At 43.3% G+C, this 24224-nt stretch overlaps 1 protein-coding gene across 2 annotated transcripts; it reads left to right on the forward strand.

Annotated features, from left to right (window-relative positions):
- Positions 1–918: 918 nt before the first annotated feature.
- On the forward strand, positions 919–23568 carry ints2 (integrator complex subunit 2). 2 transcript variants are annotated; one of them, XM_035782251.2, is made up of 25 exons: positions 919–1468; positions 2059–2416; positions 2981–3119; positions 3341–3443; positions 3632–3745; positions 7228–7358; positions 7556–7726; positions 7841–8061; positions 8280–8405; positions 10083–10154; positions 10867–10981; positions 11421–11489; positions 11745–11879; positions 12158–12337; positions 14527–14638; positions 15298–15402; positions 15893–16057; positions 18594–18795; positions 19657–19782; positions 20090–20297; positions 20627–20908; positions 21401–21508; positions 21693–21798; positions 22087–22263; positions 23102–23568. In XM_035782251.2, exons 2-25 carry the CDS (start codon positions 2124–2126, stop codon positions 23278–23280), a joined length of 3639 nt encoding a protein of 1212 aa, XP_035638144.1. In that variant the 5' UTR covers positions 919–1468; positions 2059–2123; the 3' UTR covers positions 23281–23568. The 2 variants fall into 2 exon arrangements, with proteins under 2 accessions (XP_035638144.1, XP_035638143.1); XM_035782250.2 differs by having other exon boundaries at positions 920–1468; positions 2051–2416.
- The last annotated feature ends 656 nt before the right edge of the window (positions 23569–24224 follow it).

Raw genomic sequence — 24224 nt, forward strand, 5'->3', positions numbered from 1 at the left:
TATTTGGAAGAAAACCATTGGCTTCTTTTGGATGTAGCTGACCTCAGGTTTGACCCCTGTCTGGTGACAGATCTTGACAGAGGAATAAAAAAGAATAGAGCAAAAAGATCTATCCTTTCAGATATGCAGTGTCCTTTTTAGCACATCCCTCTATACCGCTAGCCTGGCGAGCCAGCCTGAACTTGCGAATTTACATGAATGGTCGCTACACAGATAGCGCAGCTGTAATCAGTCTGATATATACGAGGATACTATGCCTCTTCTTATCCATACAAATCCCAATTGGCTTTTGAGGTTTATTTTTTTGACACCATTTCTGAGTGGTTATGGATGCATTTAGACCAACTCTATTTTACTTCTATGTGATAGTAAATGCGTGGTGTAAATGAACTGTAACCGGATATGGAGAGAAGCCCATGGATATGCAGTGTTTATTTGTGCACAGAGGAAGATTGATCTCTTGTATCTTCGCCTGTTCGGAATAAAACTGTACTTTCACTAAAATCCAATGTCATGTATCTTCTCTTGCATACTTCTGACACCTCAACATATTCATGCATAAGACTGCAAGACATTTTCTATTGTTAAAATCTAGGCCTTTGGACTATGGTCTGCTTTTGTGTGTAGACAGGCCTGTAAATACAGATGCATCTATATATTATTTGAGAATGTTTTTATAACAATGTATACAAATAGTGCCCGTTTTTTAAGACATGGACCAAATCGGGATTGTTACAGGATCTGCATTTAAACAAAAAAAAAGTCTGTCAACAAGAAAAAAATACTTGTGATTCAGGCACATAGTAGTCCGCAAGGATGATGAAAGCACTGACTGACCCGGTCCTGGAGACCCGATTGTGCAGGGTTTTATTCTAGCCCAGTTCTAACCTGATTCAACATCAGTGTGCGCTGGCACTAGACATTGTTGCACTGGAACAAAATCATTCAACCCTGTAGAATAATCAGTGGGAAAAAAGCATTATAGAGTTTTGTAAAACAGTTTCTAAAAGATAACGTATTGTTCCTTTATTCAACCATGATTTTGTTTGGCTGTCATCCAGGGGGGTAGAGCAGCAGTCTGACAAAAAAGTGCACGCGGAGCGCCCCAATGCATGCTAGTAATGCTAGTGCTAGCTACTCCCAGGCACTCTGCTAGCTAGCCGTGGTGGCTGAACATTTTGCCCACATCTGCCCATATAGCCTTTAATGTTGAAGTAGTCACTTATGTACATTAATTTATTGTGATCATATTGTAAATATTTATTTATCTGAACATAGGTTGAATTACTTTATACAGACAGATTCGTAAGAATGAGACTGTCAGAGTTCGCGAGCTAGCTACGTTAGCTAACTGTTAGGAGCAGAAATACGGATACAGCGAATGCATACGAGTGGCTGTTGTGCTACGTGAGTGAGAGGTTTGACGTCCTAAAGGCTACATTCCTTCGTTGACACATCCCTAGAGAAGGTAATGTTACATTTATACCGGTTGACACGTGTTTTATTATCGATTAATGATAACATGTAACGTTATATTTAAAGAACTCCACCTTCAGACATACTAGGCTAGCTTATCTAGCTGTTGCTAACTAGCAAGATAGCTAGCTAGCTACTAGTTATGTTACCATTAGCCCATTATTGCCATTTCTTTCGCTCTAGAAATCATGTTAATGTAAACTAGTTTAACTAACTAGGTAAGCTCCCTGCTCTTAAAATCATCAGGAAGTGTTTCATGATCATGTTGTAACGTTAGCTAGCTAAGAATTCAGCACAAAGCGAGTTTAGCTTAGCTAGTAGGCTTGTTAGCAATGCCTTTTATTCACAGCCTGTTCCTGAATAAGTCACCAGCTTTCTGGCTAACTTGCTGATAAACTAAGGATGCAAAATTATTTCTGTTCACATGACTGCATGGAAAACACTATCATTGAAGCTTCAAATCCAAAGCAACATAAACTTCTGAAGCAAGTCAATTGAATGCCAAGCTACAAATAGTTCCACTTTTAAGCTGGAGCATCAGGACAACATCATCTAGAAACCTCCCTCTGTCCAGTCTCTCAGGTGTGGACCCAAGTCCCAGACTACCAGCAGAGAGGTGTGGACCCAGTCCCAGACTACCAGCAGAGATGTCAGAAAGTGCAGGGCTGCAGTTTGTCAGCCCATATGCCTTTGAGGCCATGCAGAAGGTGGATGTGGTGCGTCTGGCAGCCCTGAGTGACCCAGAGCTGAGGCTGCTGCTGCCCTGCCTGGTTCGGATGGCTCTGTGTGCCCCAGCCGACCAGAGCCAGTCCTGGGCCCAGGACAAGAAGCTCATCCTGCGCCTGCTCTCTGGGGTGGAGGCTGTCAACTCCATTGTGGCCCTCCTGTCTGTCGATTTCCATGCTTTGGAGCAGGATGCCAGGAAGGAGCAGCAACTCAGGTATGACCTTTGAATGATCTCGGAGACAGAGACACTAGTTAACTGTATTATTACACTCAAGGACACTCAACTCAAGTAAACAACTTATACAGGTCGAGTAGATGTGTTTGGTTAGTAATATGACTAACCTCATATTTAGCTTTTTGTAAATAAACTTGGAAAATCAAATACATATTTTTTGAATCTCCCTTTTGTTTAGCAGAGTAAAGAGTTTGTTTAGCATGTTGTGTGGATGGTAGGGTCAGGACCAGTATCGCAATATTTTTTCCATTGCAAATAAGTGAAAACATGAAGTAGACTCTTTTGTCCTTTACAAATCTGCTGTATGTAAAATATTGTGTGCTATAGCTTGGAAAATTAATACATGTGACTGGATGACAACATAATGATTTGTTGTCAACATTAGGGCTATTTTCCTAAAGAAGATAAATCCGCTTTGTGTTTTCTTTCCTTGCCACGATACCAACAAGTATCGCAATATTAGCATTGCGATACTGGTGTTGTCCCAGCCTTAGTGGATCGGAGATACTGATTGTTCTGGTGTGGTGGTGTCCCCTCTGACAGGCACAAGGCGGGTGGCTCTAATGGAGAGAGCATCCTGGTGTCTCAGCTGCAGCATGGCCTCACCCTGGAGTTTGAACACAGTGACCCTCTCAGGAGACTCAGGCTGGCACTCAGTGAACTACTGGCCATCATGAACAAGGTAACAGACATCTCACTGCTTCCCACGGGGTTAGTTTAACATGTGTATGGCGCTTTTACAGGCCCTCAAAGCACTTTACCAGGCAAGGGGGAAGCTCACCACCTCCACCACCAATGGGTAGCGCCCAACTGAATCACGTGGCCCTGCCTTTAGCAAGCGTCCAGTTTATCATACTCAATTTTGTATTTGTGTGTTGTTAATTTGGCTGTTTTGTCTTACAGGTGGCTGATTCCAATGGGGAATGGTTCCTGAAGTCCTCTGAGCTATTTGAGAGCCCTGTTTACCTGGAAGAAGTTGCAGATGTTCTCTGTATACTTCAAGCAGGTACTTGCGTCAATAGAAAATACCCCATTATGTGGAAATGACAGTTTTCTAAAACATATTTGAGAATCAGCAATTTCTCTGATTTTGATTTGGAAGCTTTTCTCAGATCAAATAACTGGTTTTGCACGGAGCCCCCAAGTTTGATGTCTGCAGCCCCCCCCTCCTCCCCCTCCTCCTCTTGTCCTCAGAGTTGCCCTCTCTGCTGCCCATCATAGACGTGGCAGAGGCTTTGCTGCATGTGAGAAACGGTGACTGGTTTCTGTGCCTGCTGGTTGCCAACGTCCCTGACAGCTTTAATGAAGGTAGGGTGAACGATGCAAAATAATGTCTATGAAAATGAACAATAAATATATATTCTACGTTTGGACTATTACAGTATGTTGCACAAATTGTTTAGCTTTACCATGCCTGTACTACTAATTATAAGACCGCATTAGTTGGTTTTATTGAGCCTGCGGCCCACGTTTGGCAAGCTGATCCTAGTCTATAGGTGGAGTATATTTAATCTAATAGAATAATCAGTGTCTGTATAGATCCCATTGTAATTCTAGGGAGATAATTATTGACATTGGCTGCCTATTCCACATTTCTTCACCCAGTTAGGTATTTCCCCTTGTAATTGGACAATGTTTCAGCCCCAGAGGTAGGACTAGATTCATGTGTACTCCTTATAATATAGATGAGTATGATTGTCTTGCTACTGGCCCAGAGTGTGTGTGTTCTCTGCTTTGAGAGACACATGATGATCTAGCTCTGCTAGCAGCCTCTGGTGCCTTCTTATCAACCAGGGGGTCAGGCTTGAGTCAATAGCCTATTTGCATTAGCGAGACCAGCGAGAAGGAAGCAGTTAGTCAGCAGACATCACATAGCGCTGAACATTAGTGAATCCTTATGGCTTGCTATTGGAATTGGCCTCTTTCAGATAAATGGGCGGGAAATGCGCCCTGTTTTGAGGCATCAAGTGTGAGGCATAACTTTGCCCAGCATATTTACTTCTTCCATTCCTTTAGCTAGATTTGTGTGTAGTAGATATATGTTGTGAAGTTGTTAGATATTGTTGGAGCTAGAAACACAAGCATTTCGCTACACCTGCTAAACACGTGTATGTGACCAATACAATTTGATTTGAACATGAAGCGGTAACTAACTTGGTCTTCTTGAGTCTTTTATGGCATATGCAATTCTTCGTAAGTAGGCAAGATGGAAGATAAAATAGTTTCAGTTAGTCCTGAGCGATTAACTGAAGTCGTTATTTATACTTTCTTGTGAGCTCAACGCGCCGTTTCTCAAGAGAAATCAAATAATTCATGAGAGAAATAACTATGTGGGACACTTGGAAGATGTTGTCTTCATTAGGCAAATATAAAACTTAGTTCAGCGCAGAAACCTGGTAATTGACTACAATGAGCATAATCCATTGCGCATGTTCATTACTGCCATGGACAGAGGCAGATATAGACCGCATGAGAGAGGAATGCCACAACACCACGAAGAAAGAAAGAGTTTGTGACGTAGCTCTACCAGATTGATCATTAAAGTAGTTGGTAATAAGCAGTCTTGAAAGTAGGCCTTATCTACTTTGAAGAACTAGTGCAATTATTTTGTCAGCCAACTAGCGACTACTAGCCTAGCTAAATAGTATGACTCATTCAATCGGGGGCACAGAGATAAAGGGCCCCAAAGCGCACACATTCCTGAAACGCGCCGTTTTTCAGTATGCTTCTACTAGCGACTAACGAACTACAACAAAACACTCAAACTGGACCATTTTATCTCCATCTCTTCATTCAAAGACTCAGTCGTGGACACTCTTACTGACAGTTGTGGCTGCTTCACCTGATGTATTGTTGTCTCTACCTTCTTGCCATTTGTGCTGTTGTCTGTGCCTAATAATGTGTGTACCATGTTTTGTGTTGCTACCATGCTGTTTTCATGTGTTACTGCCATGTTATGTTGTCTAAGGTCTCTCTTTGTGTAGTAGTGTGGTGTCTCTTGTCGTGATGTGTGTTTTGTCCTATATATCTATACACACACTCACACTCTGTCGGAGCTAGAAACACAAGCATTTCGCTACACCCGCAATAACATCTGCTAAAAAAGTGTATGTGACCAATACAATTTGAACATGAAGCGGTAACTAACTTGGTCTTCTTGAGTCTTTTATGGCATATGCAATTCTTTGTAAGTAGGCAAGATGGAAGATAAAATAGTTTGTTAGCTAATGACAGCCTACAATGACGGCCTACCAAAAGGCAAAATCCCAGCAGGAGGCCGTCATTGTAAATAAGAATTTGTTCTTAACTGACTTGCCTAGTTAAATGTATGAAATAAAAGATGGTTGCCTGGCAGTGGGAGGAGCTATAGGAGGATGGGTTCATTGTAATGGCTAGAATGGAATCAATGGAACTGTATCAAACATATGGAAACAACTTGTTTGACTCGGTTCGAATTATTCCAGTCCAGCAATTACAATGAGCCTGTCCTCCTATAGCTCCTCCCACCAGCCTCCACTGTTGTCTGGCTCTCTGGCTGCTACTGCCTGAGTACAACTGAACACGCAGATTGGCAACTGTTTTTCTGTACGTCATTAGAAAAACAAGATTTCAGTCTTGGTGTGTTTCCTGACTGATTCTGTGTTTGGTTCATGTTTGTCCCCCATGGGACACTGTAGTGACGGAAGCCTATGTCACTTCCTCAAAATCCCCAGAATGAATATAAGATGACAAATGTAGATGTTTTTGCCAAGGATGTTTTAGTTGCACAATTGTTCATCTTAGGTGTTTGGTGCAGTATTTCTCAAGTAAAAGAATGTTCAACGTGTTGTAGTCAATATTGACACTAGAATAACTGTTTCTGACTCCTGTCGATGCCACGTAGGTCATTAAAAGGGATTTGTTGCTTTTTAAGGATAGAAAAATAATAGTCATCAAATAAGTAATATACACAACTGAAATGTTTGATTTAAAGTCTGTAATGTGAATGTTATGGTTAATAAGTGATAAACCGTAATGGGCATTAACTACCATGATGGGGCTCTAATTGTTTTATTCTGCCTTACAGCATTCCACTCACTCTGTCAGCAAAGAAGGCAGGTGATGGCTGAGGGAAGCTCTAAAATAATGTTAAATATTTTTTATTGAAATCGAAAACCGTGATTATTTTTTAAACAATCGAGCCAAAACTGAACCGACCTCAAACAGCACTAATCATGCACTAGTTTTAGTGCATGTCACAGTCTAAGTTGGCCATAAACATTTTAGTCTTTTAAACTGTCAGCTACAGTGAATAACCGGTCAAAAAGAGAAGCCCTGTTAAAGTGCATGTGCTTTTGAGAGCTATTAGATCTTATTTACAAATAAATGAGTAATGATTCCATGCCTCATTGGATTTCTGTAAGCAGTCTGTCTACTATGGCATAATGCACTGCTACAGACATTGAAGGTGAAGCAAACAGACAGAAAATTCTCTGGCGGGACAAATAACAATTGTTACAGATCCTTGAGAGAAGGTTAAAAACATGGACCAATGGCTTGTTTTCATGCATCTTTCATATCCTCTGTTATTATTAATAACAACAAATGATTTGAATAACCCAAACATGAAAATATATTATCAAAATCAAATTTCATCAGTCAAATCCCATTATTCCATAACTTTTTTATTTGTACGGATTTCATACAGATGTATTTGTAAAATAGTGTTTTGATAAGAAAGTGTAACACATCCTCTGAAAAGAACAACCATTCTCCGCATAGCATGTAACTGATATCTGTGGTGTGTTCAGTGTGCAGGGGCCTGATAAAGAACGGGGAGCGTCAGGATGAGGAGAGCATGGGAGGGAGACGCAGGACAGAGGCCCTGAGACAGCTGTGTCAGATGAACCCCTCCCAGGCACTCAACATCAGAGCCATGGTGGTGAGTCCATCTCTCTTATGCCTGTTTCACACTGTCGTACATAAACCATTTGTCCTTTCCAGCAACTAGGGTGAATTTAGGGCTAGCACAGTACAACTCGGCTCTTAAACCGTAGAGCTGTGCAAATGCCACTGCTGTTTGCTGCCCTGATGAAAACTGTCCTGCTGTCCTGTCCACTGCGTGTTTGTCCTCCCCAGGTGGAGGAGTGTCACCTGCCAGGTCTGGGTGTGGCCCTGACCCTGGACTATAAGCCTGACACGGCCGATGATGCAGTCAGCCCTCTAGTGTCCTACGTCAGTGGGCTACTGCTGGGCACCAATGGGAAAGTACGCACCTGGTTCAGCATGTTCATACGCAACGGACAACAGGTGAACACTGCCTACAATGAGATTTGAACTATACAAATGTACATTCTGCTCCTCAAACACACACACAGGTCTCACCGATACCTTCTACTCTCTTACAAAACTCCCCTCCCTCAGAGGAAGCGTGAGAGCAGTTCTGTGCTGTGGCAGATGCGTAGGCAGCTATTGTTGGAGCTGGTGGCCATCTTGCCCCGGTCGCGCAGCACCCACGAGCCCAATGACAGTGTTGAGGACGCAGAGAGCAGCTCTGGGTACTCTGGTCTCCGGGAGGAGCACGTGGTGAAGGCCTCCGCCCTGCTCAGACTCTACTGTGCCCTCATGGGCATCGCAGGACTCAGGTAGGTGACACGGAGGAGAGGAAGGGGAGATCAGTTGGGATAGCACTGATGGTCTCTGATAGTTCCACTGTTTGAAATGTTCATGAATTATTTTCATGATGGGGGAGTTATTTAAAATTTTTAAAGGATGTAATTAACCGTTGGAAGATTTCTGTGTCTTTGTAATTGTGTGTGTTTGTGACATGTTGAAGTTGTGTGTGTCCTTCCCCCGTTGACAGGCCCACCGATGAGGAGGCAGAGCAGCTCCTCCAGCTCATGACCAGTCGACCCCCGGCCACTCCAGCTGGGGTTCGATTTGTCTCTCTGTCCTTCTGTAAACTACTGGCCTTCCCAACACTCGTCAGGTATGACCACGAGCAACATCTTTATATGAATTTGACATGTAAAAACACACGTCAAGAAAGAATGACACTGACGTGTTCAACACATTAAATGGTTGGGTGGAGAGGGCAGGGCTTGACATTCACTTTTTTAGCCACTTGTCCTTTGGACAAGAAGGACCAATATAAAACATATATTTAAAAAAAAAAAGTTATACTTTTCAAAATGTTAAATGGTCTGTAACAATTTTAAGATGCATTGCTATCTTTTTTTTAACCATCGAGAATCAGACAGAAATGAAGGCTACACTCTGACTATTGTCTTCTTTGTATATTCAAGCCAGTCTCAAAATACAACACTCCCCTTTAAAGGCTCTCCTGGAGGATAGTTGGCCAACCTTGTTAGCCTATTAAATATTACAACATTAGGCTACAATTACAACCAAATACTTTTTCATCTCTTTATAAAATAATTCCCTCTATGGATCCCAAATGAATACAACCACTGCATGTAATTGTATTTTTTTTTAGCAATGAGGCTGATGCAACCGATCAGACTGTTTAACTTAAAATGTATTTCTTCATACTATAAGCTGAACAATGTGCACATGGCTGTAGGGTATGTGCGAATGTTCCAAAACTTGCAATTAGCGGGAAAACACCGTTCTCAAAAGTGCATGGCACGTGCAAGTGGTTTCATGTGACTGAGATGAAAATATCCATTACAAATGGAGATTGAGGGGAGCTCTAAAGATGTATCAACTAGCATGGGTTACTAATATGGCTGAAATTGTCTTTGGCTGCTGGACAATAAAATAATGTTGATTTTGAAAACCAATAGAACATGAGAAAAATGCTAGTTTCTAAAATAATTCCCTCAACATTTCTGTGGTTGTATTTTGGCTAGGCTACTTTAAAACAAGGTAAGACATGCTTCATAAAATGACATAAAACGTCTAGATTTTAAACAATTACGTTTATGGTTAAATCGTTTTAAAATGCTCACCGCCTCCACTCAGATTCAAGGTGGGTGATGTGCGGTGCTCAACAGGCACGACCCTTAACTCTTCAGTCTTGTGACCACTTGATCTGAAGTAACGTGCCTGCTTTGTTGACCGAATCAGGCCTTTAGGTATTAATGTTAATTATCCTTCGTTATATTTGTCAAACATGACTGGCGTTCAGCCTACATTTATATAATTGAAAGTAATTCAAGTTTGGCTACATTTTCTGGAGCATCTCATGTTAACATCGGTTTGGACATGAAAGGCTGTAGCTAATATGCACGTAGGCATTTTTATTTATGTACATTAAAAGTCGATTTTAATATTATTCCAATGTTGGCCTTTGATCTAATTCTGATCGGAGTAATTGTTTGATTTAACAACTTAAATCTATTTATTCTTGTCTGACTTTTTAAAACTTGTCCTGGACAAGAGGACAAGCGATAATGTCGAGCCCTGCTAGTATAAAAATCACACAAACGAACACAGTACAAAGTATTCACAGCTCTGATCTAATGTGTCAATGTGACAGTGAAAGGCTAACAGTAGTCTTTGTATCTACTACCAAGCAGATGGCAGAAAGATTCTCGCTAGGTTAACAGAGCCAGATTAAACAGGTGGCTTCTCTGCAGCGTTATACTGAGTGGTATCTGTGGCTACGTCTACAGTGTTGTGTGATATTGTGTCTCTCCTGCAGCACCCCGGAGCAGGAGCAGCTGATGGTGATGTGGCTCAGCTGGATGATCAAAGAAGAGGAGTACTTTGAGAGGTGAGGATGGTGGCCTGGTCCTTATGTGATAGACATGATCAGACCTGGGTTCAAACGGTATGTGTTTTCTTTCATATACTTTAGTTTTCCTTGATTGAGCATCAATCGGTGCAATCATTTCACACGATATGGGCATTTCATTAGCAAACCTCCAAAATGGTCATGATGACATGAGTCATATGTGTCTCTCGACATTCAGTAATTGTCTTCCAGTTAAACAGGCTCAGAATTTAACAACAAAAAAGTGCCCTGAGTGTTCTTTTTCATGCCCCCAGTTCCAGTCACAGTTCCCTGTTTTTCTCTGGTAGGAGAAAGGCTGAGGCCAGACAGAGCTAGTCTCAAAACAAACAGTGCAGGGATGCGAGGCAGGGTGGGTGGTGATGGATGAGGGGGGGAGTTGGGCTGGAAGGGGGAACAAACCCGGGAGGCCCCGACAGGCTTTTAAAAATGTAATAAGCCCTTCATTGAACCATGAGTTATCACTGCAGCAGCCCAACTCCCCCTCTGGGATGGTAAATGAGTGTTGCCCGGTGCCGTGGAGGGGACACTAGGCCAGAGGAGGGGGGTGTCTAATATAGCTGGGCATAATCATTTTATTAAAGCGCTGTCCTCTAAGATGCATTGTAAGCTGTCGGTTTAAATCTCTCTCTCTCTCTCTCCTGACCCCCTTTTTTTCTCTCTCTCCCCCTCTCACACACTCTTGTGTGTACAGTGCTGCAGGGGTCGCCGCTTCCTTCGGAGAGATGCTATTACTGGTTGCCATGTATTTCCATAGCAACCAGCTCAGCGCCATCATCGAGCTGGTCTGCTCCACTTTGGGGATGAAGGTAAGGTGGAGGGATCGATAGTCCAGTCAGAGGGAGAGTGGCTAACTGTTGTACTTCCTCCACTTCAGCTATGCAGAGAGCCTACAAACAGAGGGCTGCCTGCCAATACACTGACTGTTGTGTTCAGTTATTTTTGCTGTCACTTCATTTCTCAGAGAAAGAGGGTGCAATGTAATTTGGTTGTATTGAATTTTATTCTCACCCTAGGCTGTCGGCACTGAATCCATTCTGCTTTTGTCATGTAGAATTTCTGTTATCCAATATGAATAGAGTGGAATTATTAACTGCCAGGTTCATTCATTGCCCTCAGGATGTTTTCACTAGGTACTGGCTGCAATAAAAGCAACTCCCTTGGTTGATACCAGTCTAACTGATCCTTCTGTAAATGATACCAGTCTAAACTGATCTCTTGGTAAATGCCACCCTTTCTTCCCTGCAGATTGCAATTAAGCCCAGCTCTCTGAGCAAAATGAAGACCATCTTTACCCAGGAGATTTTCACTGAGCAGGTACTTCAGCCACATATACCAGTTGTCCACAGTTAGCCTAATCTTTTTAGATAGCATATTTCTTTATGATTTACATGTTGTTTATTTGCTATACAGTGCCATATTATTTCAAAATTTCAGTCATTTCATTATAATGATTTACCTATTTCAACTTTTCAACTTGTTTCATTATTCATGTTTTTGTATTTGAACTGATTTGATCCTCCATCCGTAGTTTTGGCCAGGTGTATTGAAACTGTATTGATTTTTGTCGAGGTGGTCACTGCCCACGCTGTGAGGGTGGCGGTTACCAACAACCTGAGTGCCAACATCACAGGCTTCCTGCCCATCCACTGTATCTACCAGCTGCTCCGCAGCAGAGCCTTCACCAAGCACAAGGTCTCCATCAAGGTAGGCCGTTCTCCAGTCTGTGGTTCTGTTATTGGCCTTGTGCTTTTTCTGTTAATTCATGGCTCCATCGACTGGTTACTTCCAATGAATGAGGGTTGTGGCTTTGGTGAGCAGCATGGTGTATTCCACTTGCTATAAAAGAAGATGTGAGAAAGAGCACTTACACCTGATAAATAGTTTAACTGTTTACTAGTACTAGCCTTTTTGGTACAATAGTCTATACAACAAATACATATTAATATACACATTAATACTGTTGAATTCCATGTCTCCAATAGGACTGGATCTACAGGCAGCTGTGTGAGACATCCACCCCGCTCCACACCCAGCTGCTGCCCCTCATCGATGTGTACATCAACTCCATCCTGACCCCAGCTTCCAAGGCTAACCCTGAGGCCACCAACCAGCCAATCACTGAGCAGGAGATCCTCACCGTCTACCAAGGCTCCACTGCAGGGGTGAATGAGTTTTTAAACACGCATGTAACACACACACACAGGGGGTAAGGTTTTCTAAAGACTGGGGTGGGTTTTCCTTTTACTTTTTACCTAGCCTTTGCTCCTTCCATATTTATTTTGATGCTGACAAACTCCCCAGTCCCTGCCAGTGACAAGAATACCCATGACATGATGCTGCCACCACAATACTTGAACATACATAGGGATTTCACCCAAACCTGTAGTTTTTAATTTAGGCCAAAAAGTTAATTCCTTTGTTGTGCAGTATTACTTAACGGCCTTGTTGCCAACAGAATAGTTTTGGAGTGGATTTGTTTTTTTACACAGGCTTCATTCTTTTAATTTAGTCATACAGGCCAATAATGTCGAGTGAATGCATTGTTGTTGACCCTCTTAATTTTCAAGTATTGTGGTGGCAGCATCATGTTATGGGTATGCTCGTCACTAGCAGGGACTGGGGAGTTTGTCAGCATCAAAATAAATATGAAAGTAGCAAAGCCCAGGTAAAAAGTAAGAGGAAAACCCACGGCCCGTTCCTGTAAACCTAACCTAGTTCGATAAAGGTTAAGTAAACATTTTGAAAATCATCTTGGGATAGTTTTATTTTTCAGCGGGACAATTACATTTCCTTGGTAAAAACATTGGTAAAGACACAAGAATGGCTTGCCAAGAGGTGCTGAATGGTCCAGTCGCAGTCCTTACGTAAATCTTGAAAATCAGAGGCAATGTTTGAATGTTGCTTTCCATCAATGATTCCCAACCAAATGTCCTGAGCTTGAGCAATTTCTACAAAAACAATAGATTTGCTGCCCTCCGAGTAGTGCAAGGTTGCTAGAATCTTATTTAATATGATCCACAGCTGTAATAGTCCCTGTCGGTATTCGATAGAACGTGACCTTTTGTTGTCTGCTTGTTTTAGTCAATTACAAAACTACATTTAAGAAAAGTACATGTCTAAAAATGACTTTTCCTGACCATTCTCACTACTTAGGAAAATGTAATATTGTAGGCCTGCGTGAGTACTAGCTAGCTACTGACCGGAACAGCTAGCCAATACCAACCACACAAACAAACAGACTATATAGCTACAAGTAGTGAGTGGAGTTAAACAGACTATACTGAACAAGTTAAAAGTCTTACCTGTGATGAAATGTTTTCCACACACATAGCTGTAGCCTACTTGAACACAACATCCCCACATTTCCCACTCCCACACTGAATAGCCTGAAGCCACAGGGATCTTCTTGCCGGCTCCATTTCCCTACATGGGAGCATTTCGAACTGTAGGTTGGGACTTTTAACCTGGTTACGTGTACATTGAAGAATACAGCAGCTTTTCGGCGTGTTTTGTTATTTCTGTATAATTGATGACGAAGTTGGCTCTTATTTTACAATGATGGTCACTAGGAAAGAGTGTTTGGGGAAAAAAAACAATCTATGGGCGTGGTCAAGGGAATTTCTGATTATTATGTGAATATCGAGTATGGCTGCTATAGGTGCTTCCACTAAGTGTTAACCCAGGGCTCTTTTATTTTATTCAGTAAATGTCACTTTGAAAATGTGGAGTAGGTTGTGTAGATCGGTTGGAGAAAAAAATAGAATTGAATCCATTTTTAGATTGAATTTAAAGGCAGTTAAATGTGGAGACAGTGCAAGGGGTCAAAACCCATTCCATCAATGGCTAATTAATGAGAAAAACATGTCAGACAGATCAAACTAGCTTTTAAGAGTCCAAATATATAAATGTAAAATATAGATTGCTCAAACAGGTTGTACATGCTTTGGAGATAAGTAGTTGGTCCATTTCAATTAATCTGACCATTCGTTATGTTTAGAGGCCATTGGGAGTAAATTGCCTTTAATATCATTATAGTCTCCCTGGTCTATTGGGCTGTCTGCAGCCACTGACATGATATTTAACGATGTCATACATCAGCAACGCCGTATTCATGTCCTGCCATCCACTTTGTTCTTTTATTCCGCCTTGGTTGCCTGAGAAGGTCAGAGAAAGGGCCATTTGTCGCTAGTAGCCCATTGGCCCTGCAGTGTAGAACACTCTGTGGCGACCTGCCCCTGACCTCGTCTCTGTCTCTCCCTGCTCTCTCTTCCCTCTATTTCTCTCCTCCTCTCTCTCACTTTCTATCTGTCTCCCCCCGATCTCTCTCTTTCTCCATCTCTCTCTCTGGCAGGGAGAGGGTGGTCGAGCGGTGCGTTCCAGATACAGCATCACCACACAGCTCCTCATCCTCTACTATATTCTGTCCTATGAGGAGGCTCTCCTGTCCAACACTAAACAACTGGGTATGTATCCTACACGATCTCCTCCTGGGTATGTACCATGGGGATCCCCTGATAAGTACCATAGTGTATGTTACTCCTGAACTTCATTCATTCACCCTTGGCTTCTCTCCTAGCCACCCTGTTGCTGCTTTTTCTTCTCCTCCACTCAGGCACTTTCATTGTCTTCTCCATTGAAGAAGCTATGCTGTGTTTGGAATGGACAGAGAGAGAGAGTGTCAGGGAACCAAGAGAAAAGGCAGGCTTTGTCCTCTGTTGTTAAGCTACTAGGAAACTGTGTGTTGCTATGGGGGATTCCTTTCTCCCCTCCTGGCTTGGCTGACTTGGCTTTCTTTCAAGCTTCCATTTATTCTCAATAACCAGCCAAGTATAATGTCCAGCGGAGGTGTTACCTACTGGACTGAATGACTTGGCAGAGTCAGTATTTGTTGGATGGTAAGGTCTTCCCTCCCTTCATTAGTCCTCATTTACGCCTGTGTTAGTTTATACATATGCTCCCCTCTTAATTGTTGTGCTGCTGCACCCTTCAGGCAGGAATAATGATGCCCATCAGCATTGTTATTGAAGCCATTTCAGTGAAGAATCACCCCACTCTGGTAGTACTCACACAGGGTGTTTTTAAATAGACAGCAGGGCCATATCAACCTCTCCTCTCTCCTCAGCTTTGATGCAGAGGAAGCCCAAGTCGTACTCTGCCATACTCATGGACCAGATCCCCATCAAATACCTCATCACCCAGGCCCAGGGCCTGCAACAGGAGTTGGGGGGTAAGTTCATCTAATGTACAGGGTATCCCTAAGTACTTATTACAGTAAGTAGGGGTTGGAGTGTCTTTTGAATTGACATTGTTTTTAATCGGTCATATTTAAAGCCCCATCAACATAGATTCTATGTATATGCATAGTGTACCCAGATCATTTAGGGAGTCAAATGTGTATAATTTGTAACTTAAAATGTAATTTATAATATTTTTGACCAGTTAATGTTATGAAAGCAACTAGTTAGCCTACTGATTAACCTACTACACTTTCTCTTTTGGTGCTCCAGCAAGTTTAGTTAGGCACCTATTTGCCTGGTAGCCATTGTTTAGTGTAGGCTACCATTAACCTAATGCAAGCCATTCTTACCTGCTAATTTGTAACACTGTGTGTATAATTTATTTCAGTGTATTAGCCTTCTTTAGGGTCAGCGTTCTTTTCCTTTGCTTGTTTTAGAGTCATGTCTTTTGACTCCTCTCCTTTCCTCCCCCCTCCCCAGGCCTCCACTCGGCCTTGCTGCGGCTGCTGGCCACTAACTACCCCCACCTGTGTATGGTTGAGGACTGGGTGTGTGAGGAGGAGGTGACAGGAACCCTGCCTCTGCTCCGGAGGATGCTGCTCACCTCTAACACCTGCAGATACTCCCAGACACAACTCCACGACGGTGAGACTGGGGAGGTTGAGGGAGTGGGTGGGGAGGGGAGGTTGAGGGGGCGGGGAGGTTGAGGGGGCGGGGAGGTTGTGGGGAATGGGGGTTAGGGTGGAGAGAATAGTTTTGGGAATGGTGAGTTTACATCAGATTTTATGGGGCTAGTTGTTGAAGAAGCCCTATAAGAGGCCAATAAAGAGTCATGTGCAGTGTTGGGCTTTGGGAAGGTAGTTGGGACTCAACAGAGAAGAGTAGTTCTAGACTCTGTAATAGTGAGTGGGATAAACAAAGGGTCATGTGATGAAAAGTGTGTTGTTATCCTGCAGTAAGGGCTTCAGTGTCAGATTATCATGCTGCTATTGGCCTCCTAATAGAGAGATGGAGCCCCCTGGTAGATCATCATGGCTGCATCCCAAATGGCACGCTTTTCCCTAAATATGCACTACTTTTGTAGGGCATAGGGTGCAATTTGAGACGTAAATACTTTCACTGTCAGGGAATCAGACCTACTGCTCCAAGGCACTTCTAACCTAATCTCATCTGTAAAACTACATCTGATTAGGAGGGAAATAATCTATCTACACGCACATTTAATCCAATATTCTCCCCATCAAAAACAAAATACATTTTCTTTATAAGAAAATCTTTAAATTTGAATCGTAACCTGGAGCTTGTTTCTTGGTTATGTAAGTAATTTCACTAGTGTACCATGGAGAAAAGTAGTCGTTTTTAGAAAGGAAGAGAAAGAGGAGGCCCAGAGGCGACCGTCTCCTGGATTACAGTGGACACAAAGAGGGATCCTATACTGCAGCAAAACAGAGGCTTGGTGGTGTTCAGTAGAGCCTGGGATGCAAGCAGTGCTTTTATGTCATAGTGATATTAACAGCCTCTGTTGTTGGGGAGGTTGACCTTTTAAGTGAATCAGCTGCAGAACAGAGCAGAAGAGAGTTCAGACTAGAGAGATGTGTATACTCTCCCTCTCTCTTTCTCTTGCTTTTTTTCCTTTCTACCCATGCCATCTGCTCCCTCCATCCACATTGATGTGAAATAAGTGGACAGGTGAAAGCAAGCCTCACGATTGACCTCTGCTATATCACCTTCAGGCTGTCCTGTGGTTTCAGATCAGTGGAGTGGAAGGAAAGGAGACTAGATTGTATCAAGCCAATCTATTAACACTCTGGGCCAGTTTCCCAAACCCAGAGTCATTTTAGGCCTGGACTACAAATCTCCATTGAAAGTGCTTTTTAGTCCAGGACTAGGTCTGGGAAACCAACCCTAAATAAACTGTATTAACAGGGCAGTCTAGGATTTGGACATTTTTTTTATTTTTGGACTTCTATATTAAATATAAGAGGTTTAATTTCTCCAGCCCCATCCCTCAGCTGTAGGGCTGCACGATATGGGCAAAACATCTAATCACAAATTATTTTATTTATTTTGCACTAAATATTGCGATTTGACTTCTAAAATGTAAAAAAAACACTTGGATGAACTGTTGAAATCATAATAATTATTCTAATTATATGGTTGGAATACAGTGTTTGCCATGACAATGAATGAAAAAGACAGGTAGGCGTAGTGACGGGGCTGGAACCTAAATATTGGTCATTCTTTCCCAGGGGACCCTAGTTAGATTTGAGTAGCTGTTACATTCAGACAACGATTTTAGAATATGCTTCGCTATTCCTCTCTGATTCAGAACATGTAGCACAAACATTTTGATGTACACCAACACTGTATTAGAGCTACAGTTTGTTAGCCAGATTTGCCCTATCTCAGTCAGTGCATTTAGCTTGATAGTTAGTGTTAGCAATTAGCATTAGCAGCTAACGGCCCCAAAAATTGGGCACATGCAGCTTGCTAAGTCTAACTAACTAGCATTTGCTGATGGCAAGATACACAAACTTTTTTCTCAATATTTTTTTTTTTTTTGATGCGCACTGTGTTAAGAAGCAGTGTGGCTTGGTTGGGTTGTGTATCGGAGGACACATGACTTTCAACCTTCGTCTCTCCCGAGCCCGTACGGGAGTTGTAGCGAGGAGACAAGATAGTAGCTACTAAACAATTGGATACCACGAAATTGGGGAGAAAATGGGGTAAAAAAAAAAATACACAAACTAATAGTAAAATAAATAAAAAATTGATTTATTTTTAAGAAGCAAAGTATGCAGCATCGTTCTTGTTTGGATTCTGTTGAGAGTGAATCTACAGAGAGGAGAACTGCTGCCTGCTTGAGTGAGTGACAGGGGGCGGGACTTGGTTTGTGTGGAAAAGCATCCTAGAGGGAGAAAATACAATCGGAGTAAACTATGAAAACCGATGTTACAGGCGGCTGATTGGTGTTTCAAAATATTGCCAAAAATATGGATCTCTTGCGATATGGATATGCAATTTTTATGTACATTTGATAAATTGTTCAGCCATACTCAGCAGTTTACCAAAACAAGTTCCGTGGGTGTCCCCGCTTTTTTGTTTTTTCCAATCCAGGATCGGCCCTTTTAAGACTCTACTCTCTCACTAAAAGCTTTTTCTTCTCCTCCCTCTCTCCCAGCCTTCCAGAAGGTTCCCTCCAGTGGTCCCAGACTTATGAGGATGCTGGACCACCTGACCCTGCTGTCAGCTGGAGACCTGATCCCCTACGCCGAGGCTCTGACTGGTAGCATGGGGCTGCTACTGGGCCCCAGTGTCCCCCGACGCATCCCCCAGACCCTCAACAAACTCTGGATGGTCCTCAACACTGTCATGCCCCGCAGGTCAGCAATATTATAGAGAGGAAGGGCTTGTTTGCTGGATGTCGTGACCAGAGATGGAGTTCATGTTCAATTCCATTTCTGTGTCTTCACTGGTGGTGATAAGGGTGTGGACCCTCAGTGCCCCAGTGTTTCCAGGGGCACTGAGCTACAGTCATCAGGAGCAGGCAGGCGGACCAATCAATCCCCGCATGCACGGATAGCTGCTCTGTAACGAGGACACGACAGCTCAGGGCAGGAATAGGGGAGGGGACTCTCCAGGGTTTGGGGCATAATAGATAGTTTTTTCCCCCCTCCTCATCCCCTCTTCAACCGTCTGTGGTGGTATTGAATGGTGCTGTGCAGAGGGAGGCCTGTGGGGAGGAAGGAGTGATGAAGCTGGAAGGGAGCGCTGGTGTTGGAGTGTCGACCTCTCACGGGAACCATTTGATTAATGTCATACAGTCTGCAGGAGGGAACACAGACAACAGTGTGAAGAGAACTATTATTATTTATTATTATAGAACTGGTGGTAGCTGCTTCTCTGTCTGAAAGGAAAGCTTCTCTGTCTGAAAGGAAAGCTTGTCCTTGCTTGAATGCACCATTAGAGTTTTCAATGGGAAACTGAAAGGTGTTTAGCAATTGAATAGATTTGATCATCACAAAATAGATCTGCTGCAACAGGCTACTGTATAGCTAATAGTAACATAATCCCTATAAAGAAACCTTATGACTGTGTTTAGAAGTCCACAGCGTAGCAAAACGTTCTGCAACAGAAAATGAAAATGTGTTGGACAAGTTCAGGTAATATATCACTGGGGCACTTTTGTCTGAAAACATTTTCTCCCCACTAACCTGCTCCCTTTCCTCCATGTTTTCCTCCAGGCTGTGGGTGATGACGGTGAATGCCCTGCAGCCCTCAGTGAAGATGCTGAGGCAGCAGAGGTATATTCAGAATGACCTGATGGTTGACCCCCTCATCGTGCTGCGCTGTGACCAAAGGGTCTACAGGTAGGCTACAGCACATGGTTCTTTACTGTTGCACCTTTTTCTTTGTGTACGGTCTGAAACGAGTTTCATGGGTCAGGAAAACCGATTGCCAACTGTCTATAGCTGGAATGTGCAGAGAGACGCACACAAGTGTACTGTGGGAGACATTTTGATCAAATTTGGGCTGGAGAAGGGCTCAATATATTTGAATCCCAATGTATTGTTTTGCAATTGTAGACTTGGAATTTGTAAAATGTATTTCCTGTTTAAACACAATGAAGCCTACATCATTATGTGAATAAATAACATCTTTGTGTCCCTTCCTCAGGTGTCCCCCTCTGATGGACATTGTTCTCCACATGCTGAATGGCTACCTCCTGGCCTCCAAGGCCTACCTCAACTCCCACCTGAAGGAAACAGCTGACTTTGACCGGCAGAGCCAGACCATCTCTAACCTGGGCCTGGGACAGGCTGGACAGCCAGACACCCCAGAGGTCACCAGAGAGGAGCTGAAGAACGCACTGCTGGCCGCTCAGGTAACACAGTGGGAGAGACACCCTCTCATACATACTCTTTCACACAGCTCTACTATACTTGTGAGGACTTTTCAGTGACCAACAATGGATTCTCATTCAAAATCCTATTTTCCTTAAACCTAAATCTAATCCTAACCGGCAAAATGTCCTCACTTATCAGAATTTTAGTGTTCTTACTGTTACTTACTCTTACTGTTCTTCTGGTACCTACAAGTATAGTAAAACATGTCCACTCACACAGACACACAGAGTGTATAGTACATCAGTCATTTCAGTTGTAGGTAGAATCTCACATTACGTCTCTGTCTTGTTCTTCTCTCTGACTCCAGGACAGTGCTGCAGTCCAGATCCTGCTGGAGGTGTGTCTGCCCACCTCAGAGGTGCAGACTGGGCCCCTAGGGGCAGGGGGTGACGCTGAGAGCTTGCTCCAGAGCATGAGGGCTGCGCCTGGGCCCATCAAACAGGAAGAGGGGGCCAGGAGAGCGGAAGGGGAAGGCGAGCCGGATGGGGGGTTACTCAGTGACCTGAGGGAGGTGCAGTGTCTCATCTGCTGTCTGTTGCACCAGATGTTCATCGCTGACCCCAACATCGCCAAACTGGTGCACTTCCAGGTAAACACTGTTCTACTACGTACAAGTGATGTTTTTTTTGAAATTCCAAACGGACCCCTAGTCCCTTTGTTGATAAGGCTTCAAGGTCTGAAAGTGTCTTTACAGATATGATCCTGTCATAACGAACAGCATAACAAAATGGCGTCTACAGGCTGGGATTATGAATGTGTCCTCCCGTGTGCCACAGAAGAGCTGTTGTCAGTGTGTGAGTCGTGAGAGGGGAAGGAATGTCCTGCAGCCTGAATGACTGCAGCAGTCCCAGTAGTAGGAAGCTGCCATATGTTTCACTTCATCAACACAATCCTGCCCCTCTGTCGCAGTAATCCTGCCTGCTTGGATCCGTGCCGCGCACACAAGCTGCCGCTGCGGCTACCCTGTGTGTTTACATCGCAAGACAGAAGCTCAGTCAAAGCTACTACTTACCCTCTGCTTTTCACTCCTCTTTTTACTTTCATTCTATTGTCTCCTTTCTTCTCTCACCTTCTGTCTCAGGGTTACCCTCAAGCTCTGCTACCCTTGACCGTAGCTGGCATCCCCTCCATCCATATCTGCCTGGACTTCATCCCAGAGCTGCTGGCCCAGCCCCAGCTGGAGAAACAGGTGAGCCCCCCTGTGTCCTCGTCTGGCATCCAAGCCCACAAAGCTGAGCAAGATTAGCCCTGTGCCTTTGTCAGTGTTTTACATCAATTTGTTTCCAGGCCTGTTTAAGCAACATTTCTACTGAAACCTGTCTCTCTGGACAGAAAGTACTGGCAATAACTATGGTTCTTGTCTCCCTCTACAGATCTTTGCCATCCAGCTGCTGTCCCACCTGTGTACCCAGTACGCCCTGCCCAAGTCCCTCAGCGTGGCCCGCCTGGCCGTCAGTGTCATGGCCACGCTGCTCACAGGTCAGCTCTCTCTCGCTTTATCCATCTATCACTCCACCTCCCCCATCTCTACCCACCTCCCTCATTGTTGGTCCTCTTTTTCCTCCCCTGACTGCATCATGTCCTACCGGCAGTGTCTCCCTGTCTCTGTAATCTGGTATGTTAGTGCCATCTCCTGGTGGGTCTCTGTTAGGGCAGCAAAGTCATCACTCATAACAGCCTTTTCCCCTGTTAGGTCTAGGTACAGCTTGTTCTAGCCTCCTTGCTGTTCATGATGTTCATATGTTTCTCTCTATTGCTCTCCCTCAGTGCTGACCCGTGCCAAGCGTTTCTCCTTCTTCATGCCTACCCTGCCGTGCCTGGTGGCGTTCTGCCAGGCCTTCCCTCCACTCTACGATGACGTGGCGACCCTGCTGGTGCAGGTGGGACAGGTCTGTGCCTCTGACGTGTCCACCAAGACCAGGGACATCGACCCGCTCATCACCAGTAAGTGTATGTGTGTTGAAAGGGAACACTGCCTCTACCTCGCTCTCCAACCAAGGGGCATGAATTGAGGAGGAAACTGAAGAGGAAGATATTGGAGGGCAGTGGAAGTTGATAAAAATGATGATTTATTGCTAAAAACCAATGTGTCTTGGCCCTTAGCCATCAGCCTTTATCACGGTTAGTGTAATGAAATGTTCTTTATGATTTGTAATATAATAGAGAACTCAAAAAGAAAGGAGGACCAAGGCACTCTTCATATAATTGATTAAAATGCCTTTATTAGTATGGCATGTTCAACAGAAACAAAGTTTTTAAAAACTGTTACTCCCTGACGAAGGCCATGCAGCCGAAACGCGTCAGTTTTAAAAACTTTGTTTCTATTGAACATGCCATACTAATAAAAGCATTTTAATCAATTATATGAAGAGTGCCTTGATCCTCCTTTCTTTTTGATGACCAATTTACCCCTTTTACCAAAGAGCACCTTTATCTACCAAAATATACTATTGTGTACCTTAGTAGCGCTTCCCTTCCTCCTCTTTCTACATAATAGAGAACTCATTCTAGGTGCAATGCTCCCATAGTCTTTTTTTCAGTAGTGTTGGATCTAATTTTATAGGAAAAGACCATGAACACGTGTACAGATTTACTCATTAGTGTAACTGCATTGGAGATGTGGTCGATTCCACAAATTTCAGTCCGTTCAGGCACCACTGTATGTCCAATTCAACTGCCAGGAATTGAATCGAAGTTGACCTGAACACTGAACAAGAGATGAGCATTTATAAAGGTGCATCAATAGCAGTATAGTCTAACATCCCTCTTCTCTCTCCCTCAGGGCTGCAGTACCTGAAGGTGAAGCCTCAGGAGGTGGTTCCAGGAGGGGACAAGTCCAAGCTGAGCCTTCCCCAGAGGGCAGCAGAGGAGCTGGGTGGTGCTGACCCGGATGTCCAGCTCTGCTACCGGATAGAAGCCACCTTCATGGACATCATCAGCACCAGCCAACACGGACTATAGACAGAGACTTGCAGGTGGAGAGAGCACTGGGGCTGGTGCAGGGTTGTACGTTTAGATATGAGTGTTATTTTCAATGTGTATGTTGTAGTTTGCGATGTCTGTATTTTGTAGGTAATGAAAGATACAATATGCTGTAGGTCTGTTTTCTTGACCATTGTAAAAATATTTTTCTAAGCTGACTTCTTTCTCAGCAAAAAAAAAGTTTTTTTGAAATGATCAGGTAACCTTGAATTATGTAGTGTTTTTGTATTGTACATCTTGTTTGTATTAAAAAAAACGTAAAACTGAGACTCGTCGGTATCACATTGCCACAAGCAGCAGGATCAACCGCATATATTGCAAATGAGCGCGATGCAAGACTACACACTTACAGTATCTACACTAACCTGGTATTGGTGATACTCTCTTCGTTCTCGGTTCTGGAGAACAGTTTTCTTATAAATGTCCAGTTACAGATGGTTCTACAAACACTAAAGAACTCCGAAATATAGTACATCCATATTTTGTATCGATTGAGAAATGCCTCTTGCTTGTGTGTAGATCTTTGTTTTGGTCGCATTGTGTGAAGTGCTGTCATCTACTTCTACGCGTGGCGGAATCGCATAGAAACCACTAGTTCTGGGAAATGTTCATGTGTGGAAGCTAGAACGGCAAGGAACCTCCTTGCGCAGTACAAAATCATGGATTTACATTTTTTTAGGCATCGTGTTTGTGCACTGAACAAAAATATAAACGCAACATGCAACAATTTCAAAGATTTGACTGATTTACAGTTTATATATGGAAAAACTGTCAATTGAAAAATTCATTAGGCCTTAATCTATGGCTTTCACATTACTGGGAATACAAATATGTATCAGTTGGTCAGAGTGAGCCTCAGACTGATTGAGTTTATGCCTGCCCATACCATAACCCCACCACCACCATGGGGCACTCTGTTCACA

The sequence above is a fragment of the Oncorhynchus keta genome, chromosome 12 (assembly GCF_023373465.1).
Source record: "Oncorhynchus keta strain PuntledgeMale-10-30-2019 chromosome 12, Oket_V2, whole genome shotgun sequence".
Taxonomy (NCBI): domain Eukaryota; kingdom Metazoa; phylum Chordata; class Actinopteri; order Salmoniformes; family Salmonidae; genus Oncorhynchus; species Oncorhynchus keta.

Excerpts from the sequence above, each read along its gene's own strand:
- ints2 (XM_035782251.2), top strand. The coding sequence starts at position 2,124 with ATGTCAGAAAGTGCAGGGCTGCAGTTTGTCAGCCCATATGCCTTTGAG. Across the intron at positions 2,417-2,980 it reads AGGAAGGAGCAGCAACTCAG|GCACAAGGCGGGTGGCTCTA; the intron begins GTATGACCTTTG and ends CCCCTCTGACAG. Across the intron at positions 21,799-22,086 it reads CATGGCCACGCTGCTCACAG|TGCTGACCCGTGCCAAGCGT; the intron begins GTCAGCTCTCTC and ends GCTCTCCCTCAG.